The following is a 24028-nucleotide window of genomic DNA, read 5'->3' as shown; positions in this document are numbered from 1 at the left end:
AAAGGAAACTAGTGAATGTAAAAAAATAATAATAATAATTCAAGAGCCATACAGTTTATCAAGACAGAACTCAAGAGGCTTTACAAAAAGTGCAAATGGAAAAAACAAACAAACAAAACCTTATGATTTTTAATGAACTAAAGAAAAAAGTGAAGTAATCAACCAATAGAATTGCAGAAAAAGACAAAATAATTGCAGTTCCATTTCGGGCTTAGAGTATGGAAGTGTTAAGTACTAGGCATGTATTTGCTACATTTCTTGAATTTTGTGCCAGCGATGTGAACAGGCAACTCCAGAGCTGCCATCATAGCCATTGATTAGGTCCTGTTCAGCTAGCTGTTTTGAACAATGTTGTATGCCCTTCAGCTTTATTTAACCACTCATCAAAAGCCTCAATAAGAATTTCTTGTTGAGGTTCTCGATGAAGCAGCTCTCTGAAGAGAAGGCCAAACAGAAATGGAGGACTGATTATACCAGACAAGACTGGACTTCGGGATGCTGCCATCACTAGAGCAAAATACAAGAGACATGACATGCCATACCATGGTAAACCAACCACACTGACAGCCCTGGTTTTAGATAGTATTTACCAATTCTGATTTCATGCAGGATGGGATATGCAGCAGGGTCAGGGAAAGCAGCTGTGTTTTTTCTTAATTTATGTCATTTCCTTTCCTATCAAGTGAGATGAGGGGCCTTTCAGCTGGCTAGAGCTACTGTAGACATCTAGAGCTCCCACCCAGCAGATGGTAGAAAGTTGATGACTTAAAATTACCGTTCTCTGTCTGCTTGGTGTGCTTTGTCCAGATACAGGACTCACTGAGCCTGATGTGTCCAGTTCATCAGCAGAGGACCACGAGGACAAATCCTAAATTCAGAAGGAATGGAGATCAGACCATCTGTTCAGGTAAGCAAACTCAAAAAAGCCAGTAACCCCAGAGTGAAATCTCTACTGCATTTTTTCCAAAGGAAGACAGAAACAAATAAACGAACAAAACCAAAACCCAAACAGTTAATATTTATTAACAATTTTTACAAGATTCAGGAAGTCCATGTTGTCTCTGTTGGTCCTGAAGAGAAACAAACATGTAGCTAAAAGTTAACTGTATCAGGTGAAGCATTTTCTGCTAAGGGCAATACAGGGAAAAATGTGTGTGTGTATATATATATATATATATATGTATGTATGTATATATTTAATTGTCCTTAAATCACTGGAAGGGGCGGAAACCATTGTGATTTTACTCCAACAGACAGAAACTCACTAGAAGTGAAAATAGCCAAGTTCTCACACCTTATGAACTCACCTAATCCAAGACTTTAAATAAAATGTGGTGTTTGAAACTAACAGAGAGCCTTGAAATTGTTACTTTCTGCCATCTGTCACTTTTTCATGGACTTACATGCATAACTCCTTCTCAAACACCTTGTAGTACAAGATAACTTAAGAAGATTTGCAGTGCAGCTCAACAGTCAAGGAGATTAGTTAGCCAATTACAGATTTATTTTTTGCCTTTTTAAATTTTTTTTCTTCAGACTGAAATATATTTTCCTTTCCAGTGAAAACTGACATATTATAATTTTCAATACTGAAGCTAGCATAATTATCTCAGACACTTTGCCCATTCACTGGATCAGTAATGGCAGAATGAGAAAACCAAGATAACTGATAACTTGTTATATGAAATAGCAAAAAATTACTGGATTAAAAAAATTACAAATATGTTCACATTATGATGATTTTTTGAGATATTCAAGATTAAATGTGTACTGTCTTGATAAGTAATGCAAACAACAGAAAACACAGCCAACAGCACTGATCAGAGAAATACAATTAAAGCAGCGTGAAATATGCCCAAGAAGAAGCAAAGAATAAAAAGACACTCACCAACTGACTACTTGAAATGTCTAGAGCTTTCTCTAGGTCTTTTATGTGACGTATGACTTCTTTCAAGAGGAGCTTAAGTCTGTTTCCAATGACATGCACCTTTTCTTTGGCTTCAAGGCAGTCCTTGCCTTCAGCATTGACTAGCAATTGGCAGGACATATCTTGCAGTGATGCCACTTTCAACTGAGATTCCAGCAGTTCGCGTCTGATTTGCTATTGCAAGGGCAAGCACCAAATTTTTTAAATTGATTTTATTTTTGAAGGCAAAACAAAAAACCGAGCAAAGTATTCATAAAACTAGTCACTTGAAATTAAGGAAATGGAAAGAAAAGAGGAGGAATAAACATTTCCAGGCCTGAGAAGCTCTAAATAGCTTCACTTAAAATGTGAAGAATAGCTTGCAGTTCATCCTCTGACTGCTTAACACTTTTGATGTTTGTAGCAAATTCTCATTGAGGGAAACAAAACACTAAACACAAAATGACAGCAAGACAGACAACAGCATAGCTGCCCAAGTTTTTAAATCTCTAGTTCTGCTATTGAAGGAATTGAGTGGTATTCTCCACCAAAGTAAAGCTAGTTGCTGACGTCAGTCCCACAGCTGCGTGTCCTCACACAATATACAGTGCTAGCTTTTTTTTTTTTTTTTTTTTCTTTCCTGATTCTGCTTTGAGAGAGAAAGGGAAAATTATAGCCATACCATTAGAAGTCTGTGATGATCTTGCAGGATTTCTGAATCCAGGTTTGGATTGATGGGCACAATCTCATTTTTTCTTCTGTCAATATTCTCTAACCAGAGCAGCAAACCATGGCTCATTTCATGGAAATCCTGTAAATGATGAGTTTTGATAATACAGCAGTCAAATTTATGTTTTCAATTTATCCTATAATAGGTCCTGCTGCATAAATTCTATAACTTACAAGAAAGTGTAGAATAGTATATAAGAATAATATTCAAGTGATGACAAACTTAGAAATATTGACCTGGAAACATATGCTTCTAGGTAGTGCACATATATCTTCCATAAATCTCCTTGCTGAAGTCATATTTTATCTTGCATGGGCAAGTTCCAGACTGGACAATAAGCATATCAGATGACTGTATGGTTTGCATCTTTGATATGTTAGATGTTGACAATTTGAATAGACACAATACAGACCTGGCACTGCATTAATGCATCTTGCAGTGAGCAACGCCACTCTTCAATCATACTGCATACATGATCCCAGCGAACATTCATCTGAGACAGGCGCTCTTGGAGCTTCTTGCTTTCTTCACTGTCTGACTGAGTAAATTCTGAACTGCACAGGTTGATGGATAAGATGATAGCTTTGCGGTTATCAATTGCCTTCTGCAGCTCCTTAATGATAAAGAATAGGGGAATAGGATGAAGAAAGAGGTTAGTAAAACATGCAGCTTTCAGAAAAATCAAGTAGAGAAGGTACAAAAAGAATATAATCATTTGCTGTCTGCAGCTGCATAATACCTCTTACTGTAATAGTCTCCTCTGCTCTGTGTATGAGATTTCTGTGCTCACTGTGTGACTGAAAATATTCGCTGTCGAAAATCTACTAAAATTTTACTGTGAGCATAAACTAGAACAAGCCAATTAAACTTTTAAAAGGCTGAAGTCATAGTTGAATTCTGAAGATCTGGCACATACTTCAGATATTTTAGACAGGGAGGGCCCAAGAAAACTGAAGGAGTTGTAAGACAATTGTACTTCTGCTCATAATAAAACTTTTGCCCTCACTTCTCAGTTTTGCTGATAAACAAAAAAAAAAACCAACATGTTTTCAAGTGGAAACTGCTGTCAGCAGTGTTTTAAAATAAAAGCTTTTACTGAGGGAAAGGAAAACATACAACTTACTCCAATTTATAGAAGCAGAACATGTATAAAAACTGATTTGTTTACATTGGAAGCCACAAAAGAAACCCCACCTCTTTTGGTTTAGAGGGTACTAATGGGCTTTCCAAGAGTGGGTGAGATAAGAACAGGATTCTTATGAAATGTCCCCTTTTCCACCTAGTTTACAGCATTTGCTTAAAAGCCCCATGTCACAGTGACCTCTGTAGTACTTATGGCAGCTATATTTGGACTGCAGAGAAGATCAGCATTAAATGGATCACCGTTGGAAACGGTCTTTACTGTCTTTCCGCCTCATTCCTAGCATGGATTACAGTGCATTTTGGCATTGGCTCAACATTTCTGTGCCCAAGCTTATGAGATGCTAATAACTGAAAAGGAAGTTGTGGAGCTCCACATTTGCAGATCTTTACAGCTGCAAGATATCCAGAAGAGATCACAAAGGCAATGTTCAGATCTTGATGCATCTGAGAAAACTGAAGAAGAAACAAGAATATTTCAAAGTAAGACCATTTTTTTCCCTAAGTTCTATTGGGTGACACCAGTGAGTTAGGCCAGACCTCATTTGGCACTCTCTCCTTCCTCCACACAAACTATGTCCCAAAGCGGCATTTATTTGAAAATAGCTATTTTGTTGCCAGCTTGAATAGAAAAGATTTTATTTAACTTGGCTTTATTTTCCTTTCATCAGCTTAGATAACTGCATCAATTATCCATGCATTCTGGACTTAGAGAATAGCCACAGAATTACTATTACAAAAATTCATTTGGATTAAATACTAAATACCACTGGTACATTTTTCTGCCAAAAGGTTATTCATAAAATCACACTGAAATTACTTCAGTCATCAGCTATGTGAAAAATGGAGCATTCCAGCTGCAACTATCAGTAACCTCACTAACATAGATGTTGTGTTCAGGTCTGTTCAGAAAGTAAATAATGGAAAAGCAAAACGGAACTCACTTTCAGTTTTCTAATCCTGAGCTCGATAGTTTGTATGTCAGTACTGAGATCAAGGCGGCGGAGCTTCTCCAGTTCTTCCTCTGTTTCTCCCAACCAAGCCCAAATGCTGTTGAGGTCAGAATTGAACTGCTGCCATTGCTGAAGGTTCTGCTTCATCCTTAGCTCCTTGCTTAGAGCTTGAGCCTGGATTAATTCCCATCTGTCAATTACACCTGGAATGATAAACAACCAATTCAACAAAAGTGAAAAAAAACACACAACACATTTGCCACACAAGCAATTGCATCACTTGAGCACTGCACAGTATAAAAAATGTTCCGCCAAGCCCCCAAAATCCTAATCCACCAAACACCACATTGAAAACTAAATTAGGCTAAAAAACATAATGTTGGAGAGAAAGAATGAAAAGTCTTGATGAGTGAGCAGGCAGCAAGAAATTTTACCGCTTTCTAATGTCAACACTTCATGACTTTACAGAATTAAGTAAATATATACAAGTGTCATGGGTTATCAGAGAATGAACAAATCATAGAATGGTTTGGGTTGGAAGGGACCTTTAAGATATCTAGTTCCAACTTCCCTGCAATAAGGAGGGACACAACCTCTCACTAGGTTATGTCAGTATATAGATATTATAAATCAGTATAAATTCAAACAAGTTAGAATCTGAATACATCTAACTAGCTAAATACTTATTATCATTTTCATTAGTATTTGTAACTCAGAATTTAATATTCCTACATCATCATATTTGCTTAAGCTATTGTTGATGTACTGGATATTTATCTCTACTAGAAAATTAACAAAGTATATTTCTTCTTAGTAGTTAACTTGAAATGCTGTGTCTTAGAGAAGGATAAGTTGCATCATACCATCCACTTACAATTAATATGAATTATAAATAGACTGCATGAATAGCATATTGTGCCAAACTGATAACTGAGACATTGCTTTCACAATCTCTGAAAAAAATCCATGACGTTTATTTTTCACCAGATAAAAATAAAAATCTGTATTGTTGACAGCTAATACAATAAAAAGTGGAAAGTGATACTAGAAGAAATGAATGATGACATACATGTTTTGTAGGACAACATAAACAACCATTTTTCAAAAGAGAACATTCAATAACAATACACTGCATCTACAGGGACTTCCCTAAAGGCCTATGGCTACATCTCATTATAGGAAAGGGTTTGTAAAATGCACCTGCATGCATAATGTCTTCATATGACATATAGAATTAATACTTATAATCCCTACTTAATTCTAAGAGATGTTAAACAAAACATGATAACAGATAGTTATGTAGCACCAAACTCTACTTCAGAAAAAACACTGCATATAATCGCTGTTTCTCATTACTGCTTTCCATCAGAGAATTGAATGTTACTTACCAGCTGTTTGTGTTTCAGTACTGTTCAGATTAATAAGACCAGATAATTTTTCCTCTTCTTCTTTCAGTTTATATCCAAGCCTTTTTACTGAGTCTATGCTTCCACTGCACTCACCTAGTAGCTTCATCTGTGGTAAAAAACAAAAAATCCCATCTCAGTGTGCATCAGTTGCAGGGAAAATGCAAATTGCAATGCAGCTTTCAACATTTTCAACAAGTAGGTTAAAGTGTGAAGAGAAAAACCTATTACTTTGACAACCTGCCCTGGCAGTAGCAATGGAAATGGTAAGGGAAATTAAGAAGAGTTTATGTATAAGTACAGATGAATTAGAAACAACTTAGTGCCTTTGTGCCAAATAACGCTGGAGGAGTACAGGTGACATTAATTACAAATGTTAAGACATCAGAAGATACAATTAAGAAAATAAACATCCATATGGAAATATTACTATGCATCCAAGCACCTAATCTTTCAATTCTGTCAGGAGCTAAGTGGTCTGAATAATTTAGGGGAAGATTTTTCTTCCAGAAAACCTCTCTGAGAAAGTTTTTCAATCAGAGATTCCACATATGCACGTATTTATTATTTTGGATCAAGATGAATATTGGGCATCAAACTATAAAACTTGCTCTTAAAAGAGGAGGAATTTTAATAAGGATATCAAATTTAAATGGATAATATCACATGTGTAAGAAATTAGTTAAGGACATTTTAAAAAAACATCACATTAGAATAAATTCCCTGGAGTCGTGTTCCTGTAAACTTACACTATTGTAAAACTCTAATAACGTAAACAACAAAGCATGTAGTCATGAGTAGTAAACATAAGTCTGAGAAGCAGTAATATCTAATTGCTATGTTGAAACAGCTACATTTCTTTCCACAGCAAATCTAAACTTGGAGTGCTTATTTGATTTGTGCTCCAATATACTGCACTGTGACCAAGAACAGAGATTTTTAGTAATGTCAGCATGTGATGAGATGCAAGCACACGCACATATCCTTTGTAAGTGGCATCCAGCTCTGGTCCTGTAGGTGTTTTGCTGCGGATGATGTTTTCTGTTTGCTGTATTTGGAAACGACTGGTGTCTAAGGCTTTGTCCAACTGTCGTATATGTGCTTCTAGAGCACCGGGTTCTCCTGTAACAAAAAACAAACAACAAAAAAGAGTGATTGCTATCCAAGTTGTTCAGAACTTTTCTCTACTTTTTGCTCAAGCAGAGTAAATGACAGGAAAACTAGATAGACAGTAAAGGAGAAACACTAGTGCAACTGCATGAGTGATACAGTGTCAAAGCAAAAGGATGACTAGTTCCATTAGAGCACGGTTAGCAATAGTCCTAGGACAGATCACTGTAGAAGTGAAAGTGGTTTCCATAAGCATATGAAGGAAGAGTTCTGTTTCAAGCTTGCAAAATAGTTTGACAGGACAATTTCCCTCAGAGAGTGCTTTCAAGATCCAGAGATGACTGGATTTTTTGGATGGCCACAGGGAATAGTCCACAAATGATTAAAACAACCACATTAAGCAATTTCCCGCTTCCTTCTCCCCCCCCCCCCCAAACTTTGACAGAAATGCTTAATACAGCTAAAAAATTGTACTGTTCTACTAGACTGTTTGGATCACATACCAATGTTTTTGAAACAGGACTAACTTGAATTTTCTATGTAGAGATCAAATGAATTTTGTGATATGAATCAGATACAGCCAATTCTGACTGAAGCAGTCTGTATCCTGGAGGACCATGTGAGATTCCTCTTATCCATATTCTATCATCGTGACTAATTTCCATTTGTTTACAAAGACAGTCTGAATTAGTTTATGAAAACAAGTTTGAAGGCATACATAGAGAAAAGAAGCCTCTTGCCCAGCTAATTTCAGAAAACTGAGCCTCTATGACAATTAAACCTTTTAATTCATACAAAATGTCACTCTGCTAAATATAAGGTGTGCACCAAAAATAATGCCTCTCATTTTATCATGTTGGCCCATGACATTAGAGGCAGATATTGGTGGTATGGCAGTAGAAGATGAACTTTCCTGACAATATTCTGGTTCATTTTGTTGCCATGCAAGAGACAGCAGCAGAAGGGCAGGCTGACAAATGGTGTCTGACGTGCAAGTATGGATGAAGAATAGGGGTGTTATTGAGTCCCTCCATACAGAAAAAACAACACCCAATGTCATTCATCAACACTTGCTGAGTATTGTTGGAGAACAAACAGTGGATGCAAGCACAGTGAGGTGGTGGGTGGTGCATTCCAGCAGTGGTGACAGCGATGTGAAAGACAAGCCATGTTTAGGATGGCCATGCACAGCTTTTACACTATGAAGTGAAGAGCATCTCGATAAGCTCATCCACATGAATTGGGTAGTGGTGATGTTTATACTGAAAACAGAGACATTACTTTTGGAGCAACCTATGTATATAGAACAAACTGCTGAATATTTTTTTTCCCCATATTACTTTCAAAATTTCCACAGGTCATGAAACTACACACATTTTTTTTGTATCTATACTGTTAATCAATCACAATATTATTTCACTATCTGGGGAAAAAAATTAAAACAGACAGTGAACTCAAGGTCTGTCCCAAAGACAGTGAGATTTAAAAATGTCTGATATTTGCAGCATGTGGAATCAAGAAAGACAGTGTTTGTAAATGCATCTAAACTGTGTGAGAGTCACCTAACAAGTGAAACAGTAGGTTTAATCTTGTGCAAAAATGCAAATTGAAAAAAAATCTGTCTTCCAATACAAACGACTAAGATAAAGACACCAGAGGACAGTACATCACCTCAGCACTGTAATCAAATGAAACAACTAGCCTAAAATATACATTAGTAATAATTCAGACTGTGGTTGTATATAAAGATGTAAAAATGGGCAAAACTAAGCAATTAGGTTTCATTCCTCTATCTTTTTCTTCTGCGTTAAACATTGCAGAAATCACTCTTCTCTCAGAGACATAAACTACTGATTCCTGTTGAAGGACTTCAGAGAATACCAATATGAGTAAATTACTAATCTGCAATATCTTGTTAGCCAGCAGGGAGGGCAAATAGTTTACATATCATTGTTTTGTCCATGCACCTAATAGTGCCTTTAATCACAGCAGTAAAGCAGGATAGTTCTACATTAACATGCCAGTGCTGCCACGTAAGAAACATTTATGTTGTAAGTTGTGAAAAGTATAAAAGATGCAATAAGAGGAGAGAGATGTTATGCTTGTGCGCTGTAATATTTGCACCTGGCTCTGCTTAATGTTTTTTTATGCCTACCAGAAATATTTTTGAGTGCGTTTTCTGTAAGTGCTACATAGGCCTCAAGAGTTTCAGGGATCTCTACATCTGAAAAAATAAAAGCACAGTCTAAATTGATAGCTCAGCAATGGCCATGTCTTCATAGCAGGAGTCTTTTTCATGGTATGGAGTATATAAATGGTTCCAATAGCGCAGATCCTTTCTGGAGAAGGAAAAACGATGAAGACAAATGCAAGGAGCCTGCTAAAGAGTCTCTTAATATTAAGGGAAACCTAACTCTTTTTCAGAGTGATGACCTGGAAAGCAAAAGAGCCACAAGATCAGAGTGTAATATAACATTAAGTTTTCCCTCATGGTTGGCTGCATTTGGTAACTTTCATTCATTGAGATTTATTATACAAACTATACACACATAGAAGGGATTTCCAGTTTTTCAGGAGAGCAAGAATTGAGATCTCACCTCAGTCTAAATTCAGTTGTTGGAGTCTTGCCTGAATCACAGAATCACCAAGGTTGGAAAAGACCTAAAAGATCATCCAGTCCAACCATTCACCTGTTACCAATAGCTCCCACTAAACTATGTCCGTCAACACAACATCCAATCACTCCTTGAACACTCCCAGATATTAATATAGCATTCAGCTGAGAATCTTCTATGAATCTTACCCAACAGGAAATCCTGCAAAGAGATTTTGACTTGCTACACAGGGTATACAAAGAATATGTACCTTGCTACACAGAATATGTACCAAGTTAAGATTTACTTAAGAACCTCACAGTTTGAGTTGTGGATCTCTTCCCCAGCATTTCTTCATCAGTTATTTCTGCACCTCTTGCCATATTCAGTATAGCTTCTTCTAGTCAGAATAAGTTATTATGCACTGCTGTTACAGATGACATATCCCATCTGGCAGGCTTCAGGCACAGAGAAACAGCCAATTCGCTGTCATATCACATAAACCTTTGCAATTTTCCAAGGCTGTTGTCATCCAGGAATTTTCAGCACTGTGTCTAAGGCCAGAAGTCCACTGGGATCACTTAAGGAAAGCTATTTAAAATCTTCAGGGACCATTTAGAATACTTTTCTATGAGCATCTTGACTAAGAAGCCATAGAATCTAACATCTGCCCCTTTTTACTGAGGGGACACAGTTTGCAGCCATACCTGCTATACTAGCTGCTCCTCTCAGATAGAAATCCTTCTCTTGTTCTCCATCTTCTTCCTCAGAGTGCAGTGCCCGTGAAACAGCTGTCTCCAGGTCTCTGCTAAGGTCATAATCATGATCCCACTCCAGAGGGATAGAGTCCACACTTGCAGGGGTATCCCGCCCTGATCGCTCACTTCTCACTGGCTGTGCAATAGGCAGTGAAAGGTTGGAAGAAGGATGTGGGGAGAGAACACTGTCTGCAGATTTGTCATGCCAGTGTATGTCAGAGAGATCTGCTGATTCATCCAGATCCACCTCTCTGTCAGATAGGTCATGTTCATCATCTGTCAGCTAGAAGAACAATGTGAAAAGAAACAATCAATGCAACATGCAGAAACACTCACTGTGTAGTCAGCTTGGGTAGTGTAAATATAAAGCATAAATATAAAGAAGCATTAGGTAACAGTCAAATGATGGTGTTTCCATTTGCATCCTTTTTCACTCCTCCTTCATTATTTTTAGATCCATAAAAAAATAGAACAAGGAAGTTCAGTGTGCTTGCTCATTTTAATTACGTGTGGCACCACACAGTCTAGCATCAAGAAAATGTCTCCAGACTTTTTACTGATGCCTCTGTAATGCAGACATGAAGTTAAAGAAAACTTTGGAATCAAGTCATGGGAAGTGTAGGTGACCTTTGACATGAGCAGTATTCTCATTAGATTATTTCGCATTTTGGAAAACATAGGTTTTGTTATTTTTCTTCAGTTGGACCTGACTTGTCAAAAGTAATTTTGCTCTCACTTTCTCAGCTGTTTTTTTTTTTTTTTTTTTTTTTTTTGTTGTTGTTGTTGTTGTTGTTGTTTTGTTTTGTTTTTTTGTTTTTTCAGTTCTGGAAACAAATTTCTGTCTGTACTGCATATAGTACTTTATCATTCTTTATCATTACTATTATTTTTAAAAAATAAAACAGAACTTAATGAGCCACTGATTAAATCATATATTACCAAAGCTTTATAAATTTCCAGTTTGCATGAATTTTCATGATGATCTACAGAAAATCTGGACCTATTAAGTTTGCTTTCTAAACAGGACAAAAATAGCATGCAATGAAGAGATGCAGTTGGTTAGAGTTGTAACAAGACTAAAACCACAAAATTTGGGGGAAAGTTACGTGTTAGTTTGCTTCAACATGTTTCTCTCTTTGCTCTCACATTGTAAAATGGCAATTAAGCAAATACATATGTAAGTATACACACAGGAAGACGGATCAGTTTCTTGTGATAGCGTTCCACACGTCCAAAGACCTCTTGACAGTAACGACGTAACTCATCTAGTTCTTCTTCAATGACTGCTGCATCCATAGGTTCACTTTTCTCAATGAGTTGTTCACCCTGAACAATTATCTGCTGAATTTTGTTGTTGTTCAGTGAAATTTCTTGCTGGAAAGCCTTTATAAAAGAAAAATCCATAGTTAATCAATGAAATCTACATTAAGACAACCAAAGATATTAAGGATACAAGTCCTAGAAGTTTTTTTTTTTGTTTGTTTTTTGTTTTTTTCAGGGAGAATGGTATGGGTAACAAACAGAAATGATTCTAAATATTTTGGCATGAGAGATTAGACGTAACATTCCAAAGTCTTTCTTGTCAAAGACAGTGATATTTCATGGTTTACCAACTCATTTCTCTCTTGTTGTGTTTGGAAAGAATGCTCTTCTCTAAACAAGCCATGCCTGTGATCAAATGGCTAAAATGGACACAGATTCTAAAGCTAACATTAGGGAATTCTGGATAACACAATATCAGCCCTATTGGCATTGTTTTGACCAAATAATGCATGATTTTTTTTAATGCAGAAATGGTTAGAAAATGTAGTAGTTGTTAGGTGTCAGCAATAGTAGAGACCTCCCATTATTTTCACTGACAACAACTCCTTTAATTAGAGAGCTATCACCCTTGTTTTTCTGATAATTTTTCAATGCTGAAAGATCTATGATTCTGGCAGAAAAGTCTGAATTGAAACCTGACATATCCCAGAGCTTACAAAGATGAAGTCAGTCTGCAAGAATCAAGTTATATCACACTGCTTTTTGGCATAATGTTATTTTTTTTTTCATCTATGAATGTTTATATTCATTTTCTTTTCCCTCCTCCTCTTTCCATCCCATTACTCTTTACCTTAAGTTGCTTTATCTTTGCTTGGACATCGCACTCTGAGAAATGTTCTATGTTGGTTAGCTGCAGGTCCATCTCTGTTAGCCATACCAGGATGCTATCACGTGCTGTCTCAAACTCCTCCCGCTGGCCGATAAAATGCTGGGGAAGGAGAGTGAGAAACAGAGTGGTATGAAATTACTAAAAGGACCCCAAAAAACAGCAGTAAGCTGTTTAACTACAGATAATAACTGCAACAAAAAAAACAGCAACAGTAGTTCTCCAGAGAAATAATCTTCATGCCCTTCAAACTTAACCCAAAATCAGTACACCTTTTTCCTGCATGATTTCTAGGGATTCCAATTCAATAATACCACATTCATCTGCAATTAGCAGATGTATGAAAGTTAACTACTAAGAAGGAGTTGGTATTCATGAGCATCAAGTATTTACCTATAGACTACAGTTCTCTTTGGAGTAATCAAAGAATAGTAAGTTCCCTACCTCTTCCAAATCTAGAAATCCCCTAAAAACCTCTGCAAATGCATTAATTTGGAAGCTTCTGGAGCACCCTTGATTCATAAGGACAGTAGTGAAAGCTTAAAAACAGAAAAGGTACTTTTAGCCTGCGCAGGATGGAGGTAACTCGCTTTTGTAAATTGTCCCATCTCTGGTTCCCCTCATGGACCATCTGCTTGAGGCTGCAGTCGGAATCAGTGCGGTTCTCCCGGGCCAGTCGGCGATATTGTTTGTTAATCAGTTCCAGCTGAGTCAGACTTTCATGCACCTGTCTCTGGAAGGCCTAAAGAGGAATGCATAAGACACCATCAGCTTCACATTTTGAATAGCCACCACATAGCATGCTAGAGAAAACACAACGTAATGAGTTGATAGAATTAATCTCTTCAAAAATCATTAATTATGTTTCAAAAAAAAAATGTCCTCTTCCACTAAAAAAAAAAATCAAGCAAAGAAAAACTTATAGACTACTTCACTATATTTCTCTTCAACTCAAGTGAACAATTTTTTTGCTTCCACTGTAGTGTCACAAACTTGCTCTCCAGTATTGTTTACAATGCAAATAAACAGTCTTTCTCCAGACTGGACATTACCCTTACTAAGGACTAGGGAAGTGTGGATAACATACTTCCGTAGAGTAAATTTCATTAAAAACAGCTAATGCAGAATTTCATCCTTAGCAATATATACTCTCCATATTATACTAAAGCTAAAAAGAAGTAAGCACATTTTTATGATAAGACAAGAGGCAGAGATTAAGAAGTAGGTTTGAAAAAAGGAAACAATATCAAAGCCAAAGCCATCTTCTCAATATAACTATTCCCTTTGTTTAAGTCACTACTAAATTGAGTAGGGGACAACCAACAAGCATCAAATGGGCTTATGCTTGGAACAAAATACTCAGCAAAACTGAATTCACATAGATTTGTACAAAGAGAACAGAGGAGATTATTTTCATAGCAGAGGCATAAATGATTGCATTTACTAGAATCATGCAATCCACAAACATGCAGTTGTCGCTTCACCTGTTACCAAGACTTGTCCAGCAAAAAGAACAACAGTACATTTGTTTGCTATGCTTACACAGTTCTGATAAACAAGAATTCATCTGTTGCCTTCCACCCTATAACCTCTTTTCATTTCTCAGGAAACAACTGCTGAGGGAAGCAGTTTGACTTTGTATTGTGAATTAAGTGACAGTCAGCTCTGATTTCTGTGCTCAGGAATTGAAATGTTCTTACATGGTTTGCTGTTTGTTAGTTTTTAATTGAACTGATTCAACTGAGGATACAGTGGGGAAAATAAAGTAAGAAAAATATTGTCAGCTAAAGCAGAAAATTGCTTCAGTTATTATTTATTGGTTGCTGAGTTTACAGTATATTTGCTGAATTACACTAAATTTTGAACACTGTTACCTTTTTCATTCTTTCATTTTGGAAGTGGAAGAAAACAAATAATGAAGAAGAAGAGGGAAAAGAAAAAAGAAGAACCCAAACGTAAGGAAAACAGGTTTCTAGAAACTTCTAGAAAGGTAGCTAAACTACACTTTGCAGCTAGTTCCCGTTGACACTCTGTAGACAGTAAAAATTCCGTAAGTTTGCAGGAGACAGAAGGTCACCATAAAAACTGAGGGTCAGTGAAAAAGACTTCGGATAACATCAGGTCAGCTTTGAAAATCAAAGACAGCCAAGATATTTTTGATACTATTTCTCATAGGATGGCTTGTTAAACAAGATGCTTAAATACCGATCACTAAGTAAAATGACAATGGGAAGAAAGTCCATTACAGAGCACTCATGTCCAGAAAGTAAACTTCATTATACTGTAGTAAACTACCTCACTTTAACCAAGAAGTCTGTTTAACAACAGAACCTGGCATTCAGAAATGCAAAATGTCAATAATAAAACCTGAATCAGTGCTCCACAGCTTGTTTCTGAATTAAATGTTAAACTTAAAAGAATTAACTGGTGTTAGATACTGTTTAAAATTTGCAATTTTTCCTCAGGGAAAATACCTTCTAGCATCCGGCTTTTTACAGAACTGCCTAAACAATTTGCTTTTCTCCTTCAGAAATAATTTTCTCTCCCACCTTGTTATTCTTGTAATTTTAACTCTGAGCAGAAGATCATCTGGCTGGATCACCTCCAGAAAGTCTGTGAGAACTGGGGTTGTTGCCTTGTTTCAGAAGAGAAAGCTGCAGAGAGTCTTATAGCAGCCTTCCAGTACCTAAAGGGAGCCTACAGAAAAGCTGAGGATGGATTCTTTATCAGGAAATGTAGTGATATGAGACAAGGTAAATGCTTTAAGCTAAAATAGGGCAGATTTTGGTTAGGCATTATGAAGAAATTCTTTACTCAGAGGTTGGTGAGACACTGGCACAGCTTGTCCAGGGAAGCTGAGGATGCCCCATCTCTGCAGGCACTGAAGGTCAGGTTGGATTGGTCTCCAGTCAGCCTGATCTGGTGATTGGCAACCTTGCCCATGGTGGGGTTTGGGACTGCATTATCTTTAAAGTCCCTTTCAGCCCAAGCTATTCTGATTCTATTATTCTGTGATTTTCACCTACAACTAGAAGCATGAAATATGTGTGCTTCCTACACATGCATACAACCCATTGTAAACATGAGACAGGGCATCACATTGTAGGAGAAATGAGTTATGTAACCAGCTGTTAAGCACTAACTATAGTGACAGCTTGTCAACTTGTAAGTATACATTTAACTTACAAATCACGAGGGACACCATGTGAACATACAATACTTCCATGGACATGAATTTCAAGGATAAGAATCTCATATGGGGACATCTTACTCTATATAAAACACGAAAAGATTTCAGAGGGCTGGAGTCAGAGTGTTGCAGAAAGAAGGGATAAAAATCAAAGCAAAAGCTAGGACAGAGAACATACATTTGAAGATGTACTGAAGGGAGATTAATAAATGCTATGGAGCACCTACTGACTGAGGACTACATAAGAAAAAAATGCCAAGAAATCTAACTGGTGAAAAAACAAGTGAGGCTGGATTGACTTATTTAGCATTTTCTGTTTCCACCTTCAACTAGAAACCACTGAGGGCACTTGCAAGACCATAAACCCCATTATATTAATACAGTGTCTACAGAGAGATTTGTTTATGAGAAGGAAGAGCACCAGCTGGCTGCTGTAATGTGATCAGTAGATATTGAATTTCAAGTGTTATAAATCACCTCAAATTTCTTCAGTTCTTCCTTAGCAACTGTGTAAAGCACACCAGAAGAGCTTGGGAAAGCAGCTGTCCTCTCAGAGTTTTTTAGCCAGTCTTCAAATCTAGAGTAGTCATCCAAAAACTTTTGCCATAACCTCCACGTCTCTTCAATTCTGCAATAGATAATGGAAACTAAGCGAGTGCTCAGACTGAATGCCAGATGACCTACAGAACTTTAAATAAATTATCTACAACAGCAAGAGAGTACTGCATCAAATAATAACTGGCTCTTAATTTAAGACAGCAGGGTTGATAAACAGGCAACATGGAAGATCAGCTCATTCCAGACAGAGCTAGAATAAGACGATGGTGGTTTTTTTTAATGCATCTAATTTTGGCAACAGTATAAAAAAAGAACATTATAAACATGCAATAGGAGTTGGAAAAAATACATAGTAAATAACTTCAGAAAGAAAGGCCAGCATGGGTACCTAAGCCAATTGTTTACAGATTAGAAATTCTACACTACCCTCAACTGCAGATTTTCTTTTTAAATGGAATACTAAAGTTGTTGCATTCTAAATTTCTTGGTCAATATTCTCCATTGCAAAGGGATATGAACTTGCTTGGCTTTTTGGCATTCTCTAATTAGTGGTAAAATATTACCTCTCATTTTATACTGTGACTTTCTTTTTTTTAAATAAAAAAAGGGCAAAATTTCTACAAACTTTTCATATAAACTACATAGGTTGCTTTCAAAGGAATGCCTTCTATTTATTTCCGTGTAAACTATCACAGATACAAAGAGCATCATAACACTATTCAGTAAAGCAAATTCTCAGCTACAAAACACTGCATTTCAATATAGTCACCACCACTAGCTATGCATTTTTGTCAGTGATGAACAAGAGGCTACACGCCATTCTTGTGAAAAGCTACATGGGTGTCCAGAAATTAGCTTATCTTTCACGTCACAGCTGCCACTGCTGAAACACAGTATTCCATAAAATATTCAGCAAATGTTGATGAATGTCAATGGGTGTAATTTTTTTGCATTAAGGAATTCAATTCTACACCATGACTTTATACACAGTTCCATGTCAGATGCTGTTTTGTCAGACTGCCCTGCCGCTCTGCTGCCATATGTTGTACAGCAACAAAGTGCAATGAACCATTGTTGGGAAAGCTCAACCTTTACAGCCATACCACCATTATCAGCCTGACATTATGGGCCAACACGGTAAAAGAGGAGGCATTACGTTTGGAGCAGCCCTCATATTTGACTACATTTGAGTATGTGAAAATAGTGGTTGGCTTCAAATTGGCTTAATGTTGAGACTGTGAAATCCCAAGAACTTCAAAGTAAGATCTTTTTTCAGGACAGGCTGAATTCCAGCAGAACTTTGTCTGCTCTTGCACATAGATGGTTTTCCCATATCTTAGATATGTAGATCGGAGAGGGACCTCATCCATGCAATACTCTGAGGCAAAATTCAAACTTTAATGTTGATGTGTTGTTAAACTTGAATTTTGATACTGGATTTTTTTTTTTTTCTTTCAAATGAAAAACTGTTTCTATAGAAATTAAAATTCTAATTAATTATCGCTCAACTTACTGTTTTACAAATCTATTAACAGCACAAATTAAAATGGAAACAATGTAAAAATCACTCAAAGATGGCAGTCTCTGGATGTGAAGCAGGACAACAAAAGCAACAAACTCTTTGCTTAAACTAAGTAAATAAAAAGTACAATGAAAGTACACTAAGAACACTCCACAACATAAAGTTCAATTCAGCATTTTGAAAATCCATAAAATTTACATAGATTAATAACTTCGAAACATACAGAAAATAACATCATAAATATAGTTCAAACAGCTACATGAACATGTACTATTAATGATCAGCTCAGAGCATATAGCATAGGCCCAAACTAGTCTAAATGTTTCTGGCTATCAAATTCATCCATGCTATCCAAGATAGAAAACTATTGACCTCTGTTTTTCCACCTTGTTGTCATATTTCCATCCAGCATTTCCATTCAAATGTCTGGAATCCACGGGCATGCAGTGTACAGATGGTCTAAGCACGTAAGTCATGCATGTAAATAGGACCAAACCCAAAGTACACAGATATTAATTGCCCTGCTTACTCATCTAAGGTAGTCAGATTAAGAAATTTCAGATGAGTGTTTGCTCATTCCTAAAACTCTTCCAAATAAAAATTTTCATACCTAAGAAACCCTTGAGGGACATTAAGTAGATGAAAACCGTAATTAGATAATTAGTTTCATTATCAGTCTAAGAAGTTGTAGGATAGATGTACCTATTACAACTCTACCGCTTAGCTCATGCTTTCTAAACCTTTTGAAATCATTGCTACATCTAAATTTTCCCTAACTTCTTTTTAGTTACTATTATGAAGTAAGTGAAATCAGACAACTATTATGAAGTTTGATTCCATCAAAGGTCTCATGTATACAAAAATTTGGTATCTGACACACGTACGTTGTCTAATGACACAAAATAATTCAACTTTCCTTTTTATTTTTCCCCCCACAGCATGATAATTATTGACCTCTATTCAATGCACGTTCTTTTTCTGATCTGTATATCTCTTATTTATTTATTTATTTCCCCCTCAGTAATACAAACCTATCACCTACATCTCATCCCATATTTCTGCATGTGGAAAGAAATACTGTTGGCATTACAGACTTACTTAAGTCGCCTTTCCATTGACATTGCACAAATGTTTCTCCACCTTCTGTCCAGATTGCGTGTAGCCTGCTGGATAGAGTCACACTCTGTTTCTGTGGCACAGGCATCACAGTCATGAAGAAGCACTTCACACAAATTGAGAACAGATGCCACTCCAGTGCTGTGTTTTTCTATGTCCCTCTGAAGTTCCTGCAGATGAAGAAAACAACTCTTAAGAGAAATCAAAAAACATGTAAATATAGATGCACTCTGCTCTACTTTTTCAAAACAAACTTAATACAATTGCAAACATGAAAAAAAAAAAAAAGAAACAAGCAACCATCAAATTGAAATAGATATTGTGCTTGTGACAGCACAAGTGGTGATGCAATATTATCAATGAAGCTAAGAGAATCTAGCAGTACGAACAGCTCTCTCAGAGCCTATGAACATCAGACCATCACCTGGGACAAACTGCATGCTCAGCTGAACATCTTTCACATACATCTAATCAGCATTACCAATAAATGGTGCAATTATTCCCAACCTTTCAATGTTATCACAGAGAATGTAAAGCAGAAGTTAGTAAGAGAAGTGTGGCAAAGAAAACAACAACAACAACCCTGTTCATATCTACTGCCAGGGTTTGATGGAGGTACCCTTTGTAAGTCTACTCACAAAGGTGAGCTAGCTCCACACTGGCACATCTGACACAGTGACTGGCAACAGCACTCATCAAACTGTGCATATTTAGTAAGAACATTTTCCTTCAGCTTTCAAAATTTATATAATTTTAATTGAAAGTGCAGAAGAAGATTTAGGACAGAAAGAAAATGCACTTTCACTGTCTCAGCACATATTAAATGTGATCAGTATTATTTATTATGTTGCTTCCTTGGTTGTGACAGTTTGTGGTACACTAGTGATAATGATTCTTCTTGAATGATCTTTTCAACTACTGTCTTGAGCTACAGGTTCAAGTCGAGACAAGCTATGAATGTAATTGGCTATTTCCATTGGATAAGCATGAAGAAAAGAAACCTTCCTTAACTTCTGCCTAAATTTGCAATGAACCATCACAATATTAGATGAAAAATTAGGACCAAGGTAACATAATCAAAAAGTGACCAAGAAGTACTAATGTGTTTACATCAGAAAGTGAAGATTGTTTCTTATATGTACTTTCAGTTCAGATGAAGAAAATATCTGCTAGGGTAGTTCAAGATGGGAAATTTTCTTTAGGAGAACAAAAACTTGGTAGACTGAGGCTAAGTAGAGGTAAAGGGCTCCTTATAATTTTACTAGTAAAGAAACGCAGAAACACAAAAATTAATTTAGTGCTAACATATTGTGCCTACTCAATATTCAAGCTCTAACTAGACAAATGTTGCTAACAAGTAATACGAAGTTCTGAAATAGCCTTCCAGCAGGAAATGAGGTCTAAATGTGGTATGTAAAAAAATCCATCAAATTTGAAATGGAGCAATGTTATCTTATATCAGCCATCTGATTTGGTTGTTTGTGACAATGAATAACTTACTATAACTTAAATTAATAAATTAATACCCTCTTCTCATCCGTGAAACAAAAGGATATTTTATGAACATAGAAAGAAGACCATAAAATGGAAAATCATAATATTTTCTCCTTCAGTTGTGGTCTACTCACTTGCCTAGAAAATGGTCTTCCATCATAATGTAGTTATTCTTCTTTCTCCCTATCCTGAAAAGTTATATAAGGGTGGATGCTATAAATACCTTTAATACACTTCAAAACACATACTCCAGACAGCTTTGAAATTTGAGGTTAAGGAAGTTCAGGTAACATAATCTCCTCTTCACTGTTTTGGAGTAGAGCAGTAGATAGAACTGCCACATTAGTGGTCCTGGAGGATTCCTAAGAATTAAACTTTTATTCACATTCAGAACTCTCTCTCTCTCTCTCTCTCTTTAAAACAAAACAAAACAAAACAAACAAAAAAAACCAAAACAAAACAAAAACAAAAACCAAACAAACACGTGATGTCTATTTTATTTATTTATTTATTTATTTATTTATTTTTTCTCCACAGATTCAGCTTCTTTCTCAGCTTTTTAAAATTTCTATGCTTATTAGAAAACAATTAGCCTTTTGGTTAGTTGAAGGAGCATTACTTCTACACATCACTGTCACCCAAATACAGGTTGGGTTTTTTAATCATCACAAAAGCAAACACTTTCAACTTCAAGTGGTAGCAGACTGAGAAAGTAAACAAGTAACTCTTGAAATACAGCTTTCAATCCTAGGAAAATGCTGCAGTGAGGTTACACTACCTTCCCCAGGATATCCAGTTTGAATTGCCTCTTAATTTCACTACAGAGATCAGCAACCTCCAAAACTCATCCTTGGCTGAAGAAGATGCTGAGAAGTAGACAATGAAGTTACAGAGATGGAATTCGTCCCTTCTCTTTCATAGCATAATATTTTTAACGTAATGTTGTACATGAGCAATTGGTAGCAGTATGAGCAGGGAAGATAATGGCCTCAGTGGAAGATTAAGCAAGGAAAAGAACATTAACAGGGAAGAAAGAAGAGGGATACTTGAGACTGCCAATATAATGGTCTTCTAAGATAAAACAAACAAAGATATAACCCTAGTAACAAAAATACTGGTTGCCATATATTTGAATGTTTTGTTTGCCTTTGCTTTTTCGGTTTTTAAATGATGACCACAATCTGCAGCATTATCAAATCAAATCATCAAGATTCCAAACATGGTATCTTCCCAGTATAAAATTAACCTCTATTTCTCCCCTTTAGAGTTCCAGTGAAACCACTCAAACTTCCACAGAAAACTGCTGCATGCTGTCACTCCACAGGAACCATTTTAAGGAAACAGCAGAAAGCAGATACACCAGTCATCATACCAAGAGTAAGTCCCATAAGGAGTGGGTATAACAAAACTGTGGAATGTTTGCACAGGCTTGCTAGAAAAAAAAATCCAAGTATCTAGTTAATTGATAGCAATGTTCAGCCTTGCCCAGCACTTTACCATCTCAGAAACACAACTCATTAGTGATACTTGTGTGTTATAAATTATTAACCCTGTGTAAATTGAATATAGAATATTAATAAGCAGTTATGCGCAGCCGTGTAGCAAATCAGTTGGGGAGCCAGAGAAAAAATCTGAGAAGGCTCCTGGGCCTCAACCGTATACTCAGTTTTAAAGATCAAAATTCTACTTTATGTACTTCATAAATTAACTGTCTCCAAAGCATTCTGGCACTCCTCTTCCCACACATTTCTTTCTTCTCATGAAAGAACTCAGAAGAGCATATAACTCATCTTCAGTGAGGCACCAAAAAGGTATTTCTGCTAAATAAGTACCAACAGGAACACAATAGAACAGTCTTTCCCAGTAAAGTGCTTCTAAATAAAACTACACTTGCAGCTGAATATGAAGCACCCACAAATTTTCTTCTACTGCACAGAGCCACAATCTGTGAAGTAGGCATATAAAGTAGCAGTGAATGTTCAACAGTAAATAGAAATTATAGTAAACGCTCTTAAGAGTAACATCAATTGTAATGCCAAAAGCTGGTTGGCGTATTTTTTTGCCTGCTTTAATGTTGACTGTTTTGTTCCAGGACTGCATAAAGGTTTTATGTGCTGTAAAAACAACTGATTTTAAAGTCACGTGTACAGTTTGTGCATCTTTGCGTGCAGTGTGATTGTCAAAACAAGCTGCAAAATAAAACCAAGTTAGAAAGGTTGCTAGAAGAGTCCTTTTGAAGCATGTGCAAAAATTGCAAGGTCTAATAGGTGTCAGTTTTGCTTTTTGGAACAGACAATTCAAACAACCCAAAATGACAAACCCCAAAGGAAAAACAATTGCAATAGCATGTTCAAGATACACCTCTTGGTGCCTTACCTTTCTTGGGAATGTCAAACAGCTCCAGGAAGATTCGATGCCAAAGCCAGCAGAAGGCTCTATAAGTGACACAGTAAGCACCACTTGCCTTGGTACCTGAACACATTTTTTTTCACCTCATGCCCTCTCAGCACTGATCTCGGTAAAAGCGGACCAGGGATACAGTACTTCAATTCTCCCTATACCACTGTGCACTTGGTAAGTGTATTGCATTTTACCTGCTGTTCATTTAGCTTCCTTTGTATCTCCTCAGAGTCACAAGTTTCATAGACAATTGGTCTGGACAGCTCGGACTCAATGTGGGCAAGCCAAGATCTCAGGCTACTCATGTTCTTATCCAGCTGCTGCACTGCAACTAGGGTTTCTTTCAACTTCTTTACCCTGTAAAGATAAAGAAATTGGAGCATAGGCACATGTTGAAGGTACAAGCTGAAGGAGAAGTTCTACAGTGTGTGTTTCAGGAGGATTTCAAAGAAACAACATAGATGGCGACTTGATGTCCCACAACAATCCCTTTTATGTTTATATTGTTCTTCTACTCAAGTATTTCAATATCAGAAAACTTTAAGAAATGACTTTAGCTGGGAACAGATCAACTACATTGGGTTGAATCAAACTTTTGAATTCATCATACAAATAAAATGCTTACTATCCCACAATTCAAACAGAGCAATTTACATTTTTTTCCAAAACAAAACTTTGTCTCTAGCCTTGGAGAGACAATAAGTGAGCAACCAATGTCTGGGGCACTTTCCCCGCTATTATGTGCATGCTATACATGCAGTGTCTCATGGCTCTGGACCAATTGGACCTTGCTCTTAACACAGGAAAGAAGGTTGGTTATCCCCCATTAGATCTCACAGCTTGTCAGTCTAAACAGAATAAAATCTAGCCTATTTTCTGCTTATACCTTCAAGGCTGCATGTGTGAGTTCAATTGCATGAGTGCTGGACTGGGAAAGGGAACAATGAGTTGCATCATACACGTATACAAGAAAAACTACTCCAACATTTCCACACTCAAGCT

General features: G+C 36.6%; 1 protein-coding gene across 16 annotated transcripts in view; it reads right to left on the bottom strand.

Moving 5' to 3' along the window:
• The window catches only part of SYNE1 (spectrin repeat containing nuclear envelope protein 1), a 282607-nt gene that overhangs the window by 8840 nt on the left and 249739 nt on the right, over window positions 1-24028 (bottom strand). For 12 of the 16 annotated variants that reach the window (XM_072332285.1, XM_072332289.1, XM_072332288.1 and 9 more), the window contains 15 exons: window positions 23221-23383; window positions 19115-19302; window positions 16414-16564; window positions 13306-13488; window positions 12711-12848; window positions 11789-11980; window positions 10547-10880; window positions 9401-9469; window positions 7115-7257; window positions 6118-6244; window positions 4721-4932; window positions 3049-3249; window positions 2589-2717; window positions 1889-2101; window positions 776-868 (listed from right to left, as the gene is read on the bottom strand). In XM_072332285.1, coding sequence (XP_072188386.1) covers window positions 776-868; window positions 1889-2101; window positions 2589-2717; window positions 3049-3249; window positions 4721-4932; window positions 6118-6244; window positions 7115-7257; window positions 9401-9469; window positions 10547-10880; window positions 11789-11980; window positions 12711-12848; window positions 13306-13488; window positions 16414-16564; window positions 19115-19302; window positions 23221-23383 — 2536 coding nt within the window. The remainder of the gene's footprint in view (window positions 1-775; window positions 869-1888; window positions 2102-2588; window positions 2718-3048; window positions 3250-4720; window positions 4933-6117; window positions 6245-7114; window positions 7258-9400; window positions 9470-10546; window positions 10881-11788; window positions 11981-12710; window positions 12849-13305; window positions 13489-16413; window positions 16565-19114; window positions 19303-23220; window positions 23384-24028) is intronic. The other 4 variants (XM_072332290.1, XM_072332291.1, XM_072332293.1 and 1 more) reach the window with 1 other exon arrangement.

This window comes from Excalfactoria chinensis, chromosome 3 (genome assembly GCF_039878825.1).
Source record: "Excalfactoria chinensis isolate bCotChi1 chromosome 3, bCotChi1.hap2, whole genome shotgun sequence".
Taxonomy (NCBI): Eukaryota; Metazoa; Chordata; class Aves; order Galliformes; family Phasianidae; genus Excalfactoria; species Excalfactoria chinensis.
The sequence above is the reverse complement of the archived record's forward strand: the minus strand, read 5'-3'. Positions and strand labels throughout refer to the sequence as shown.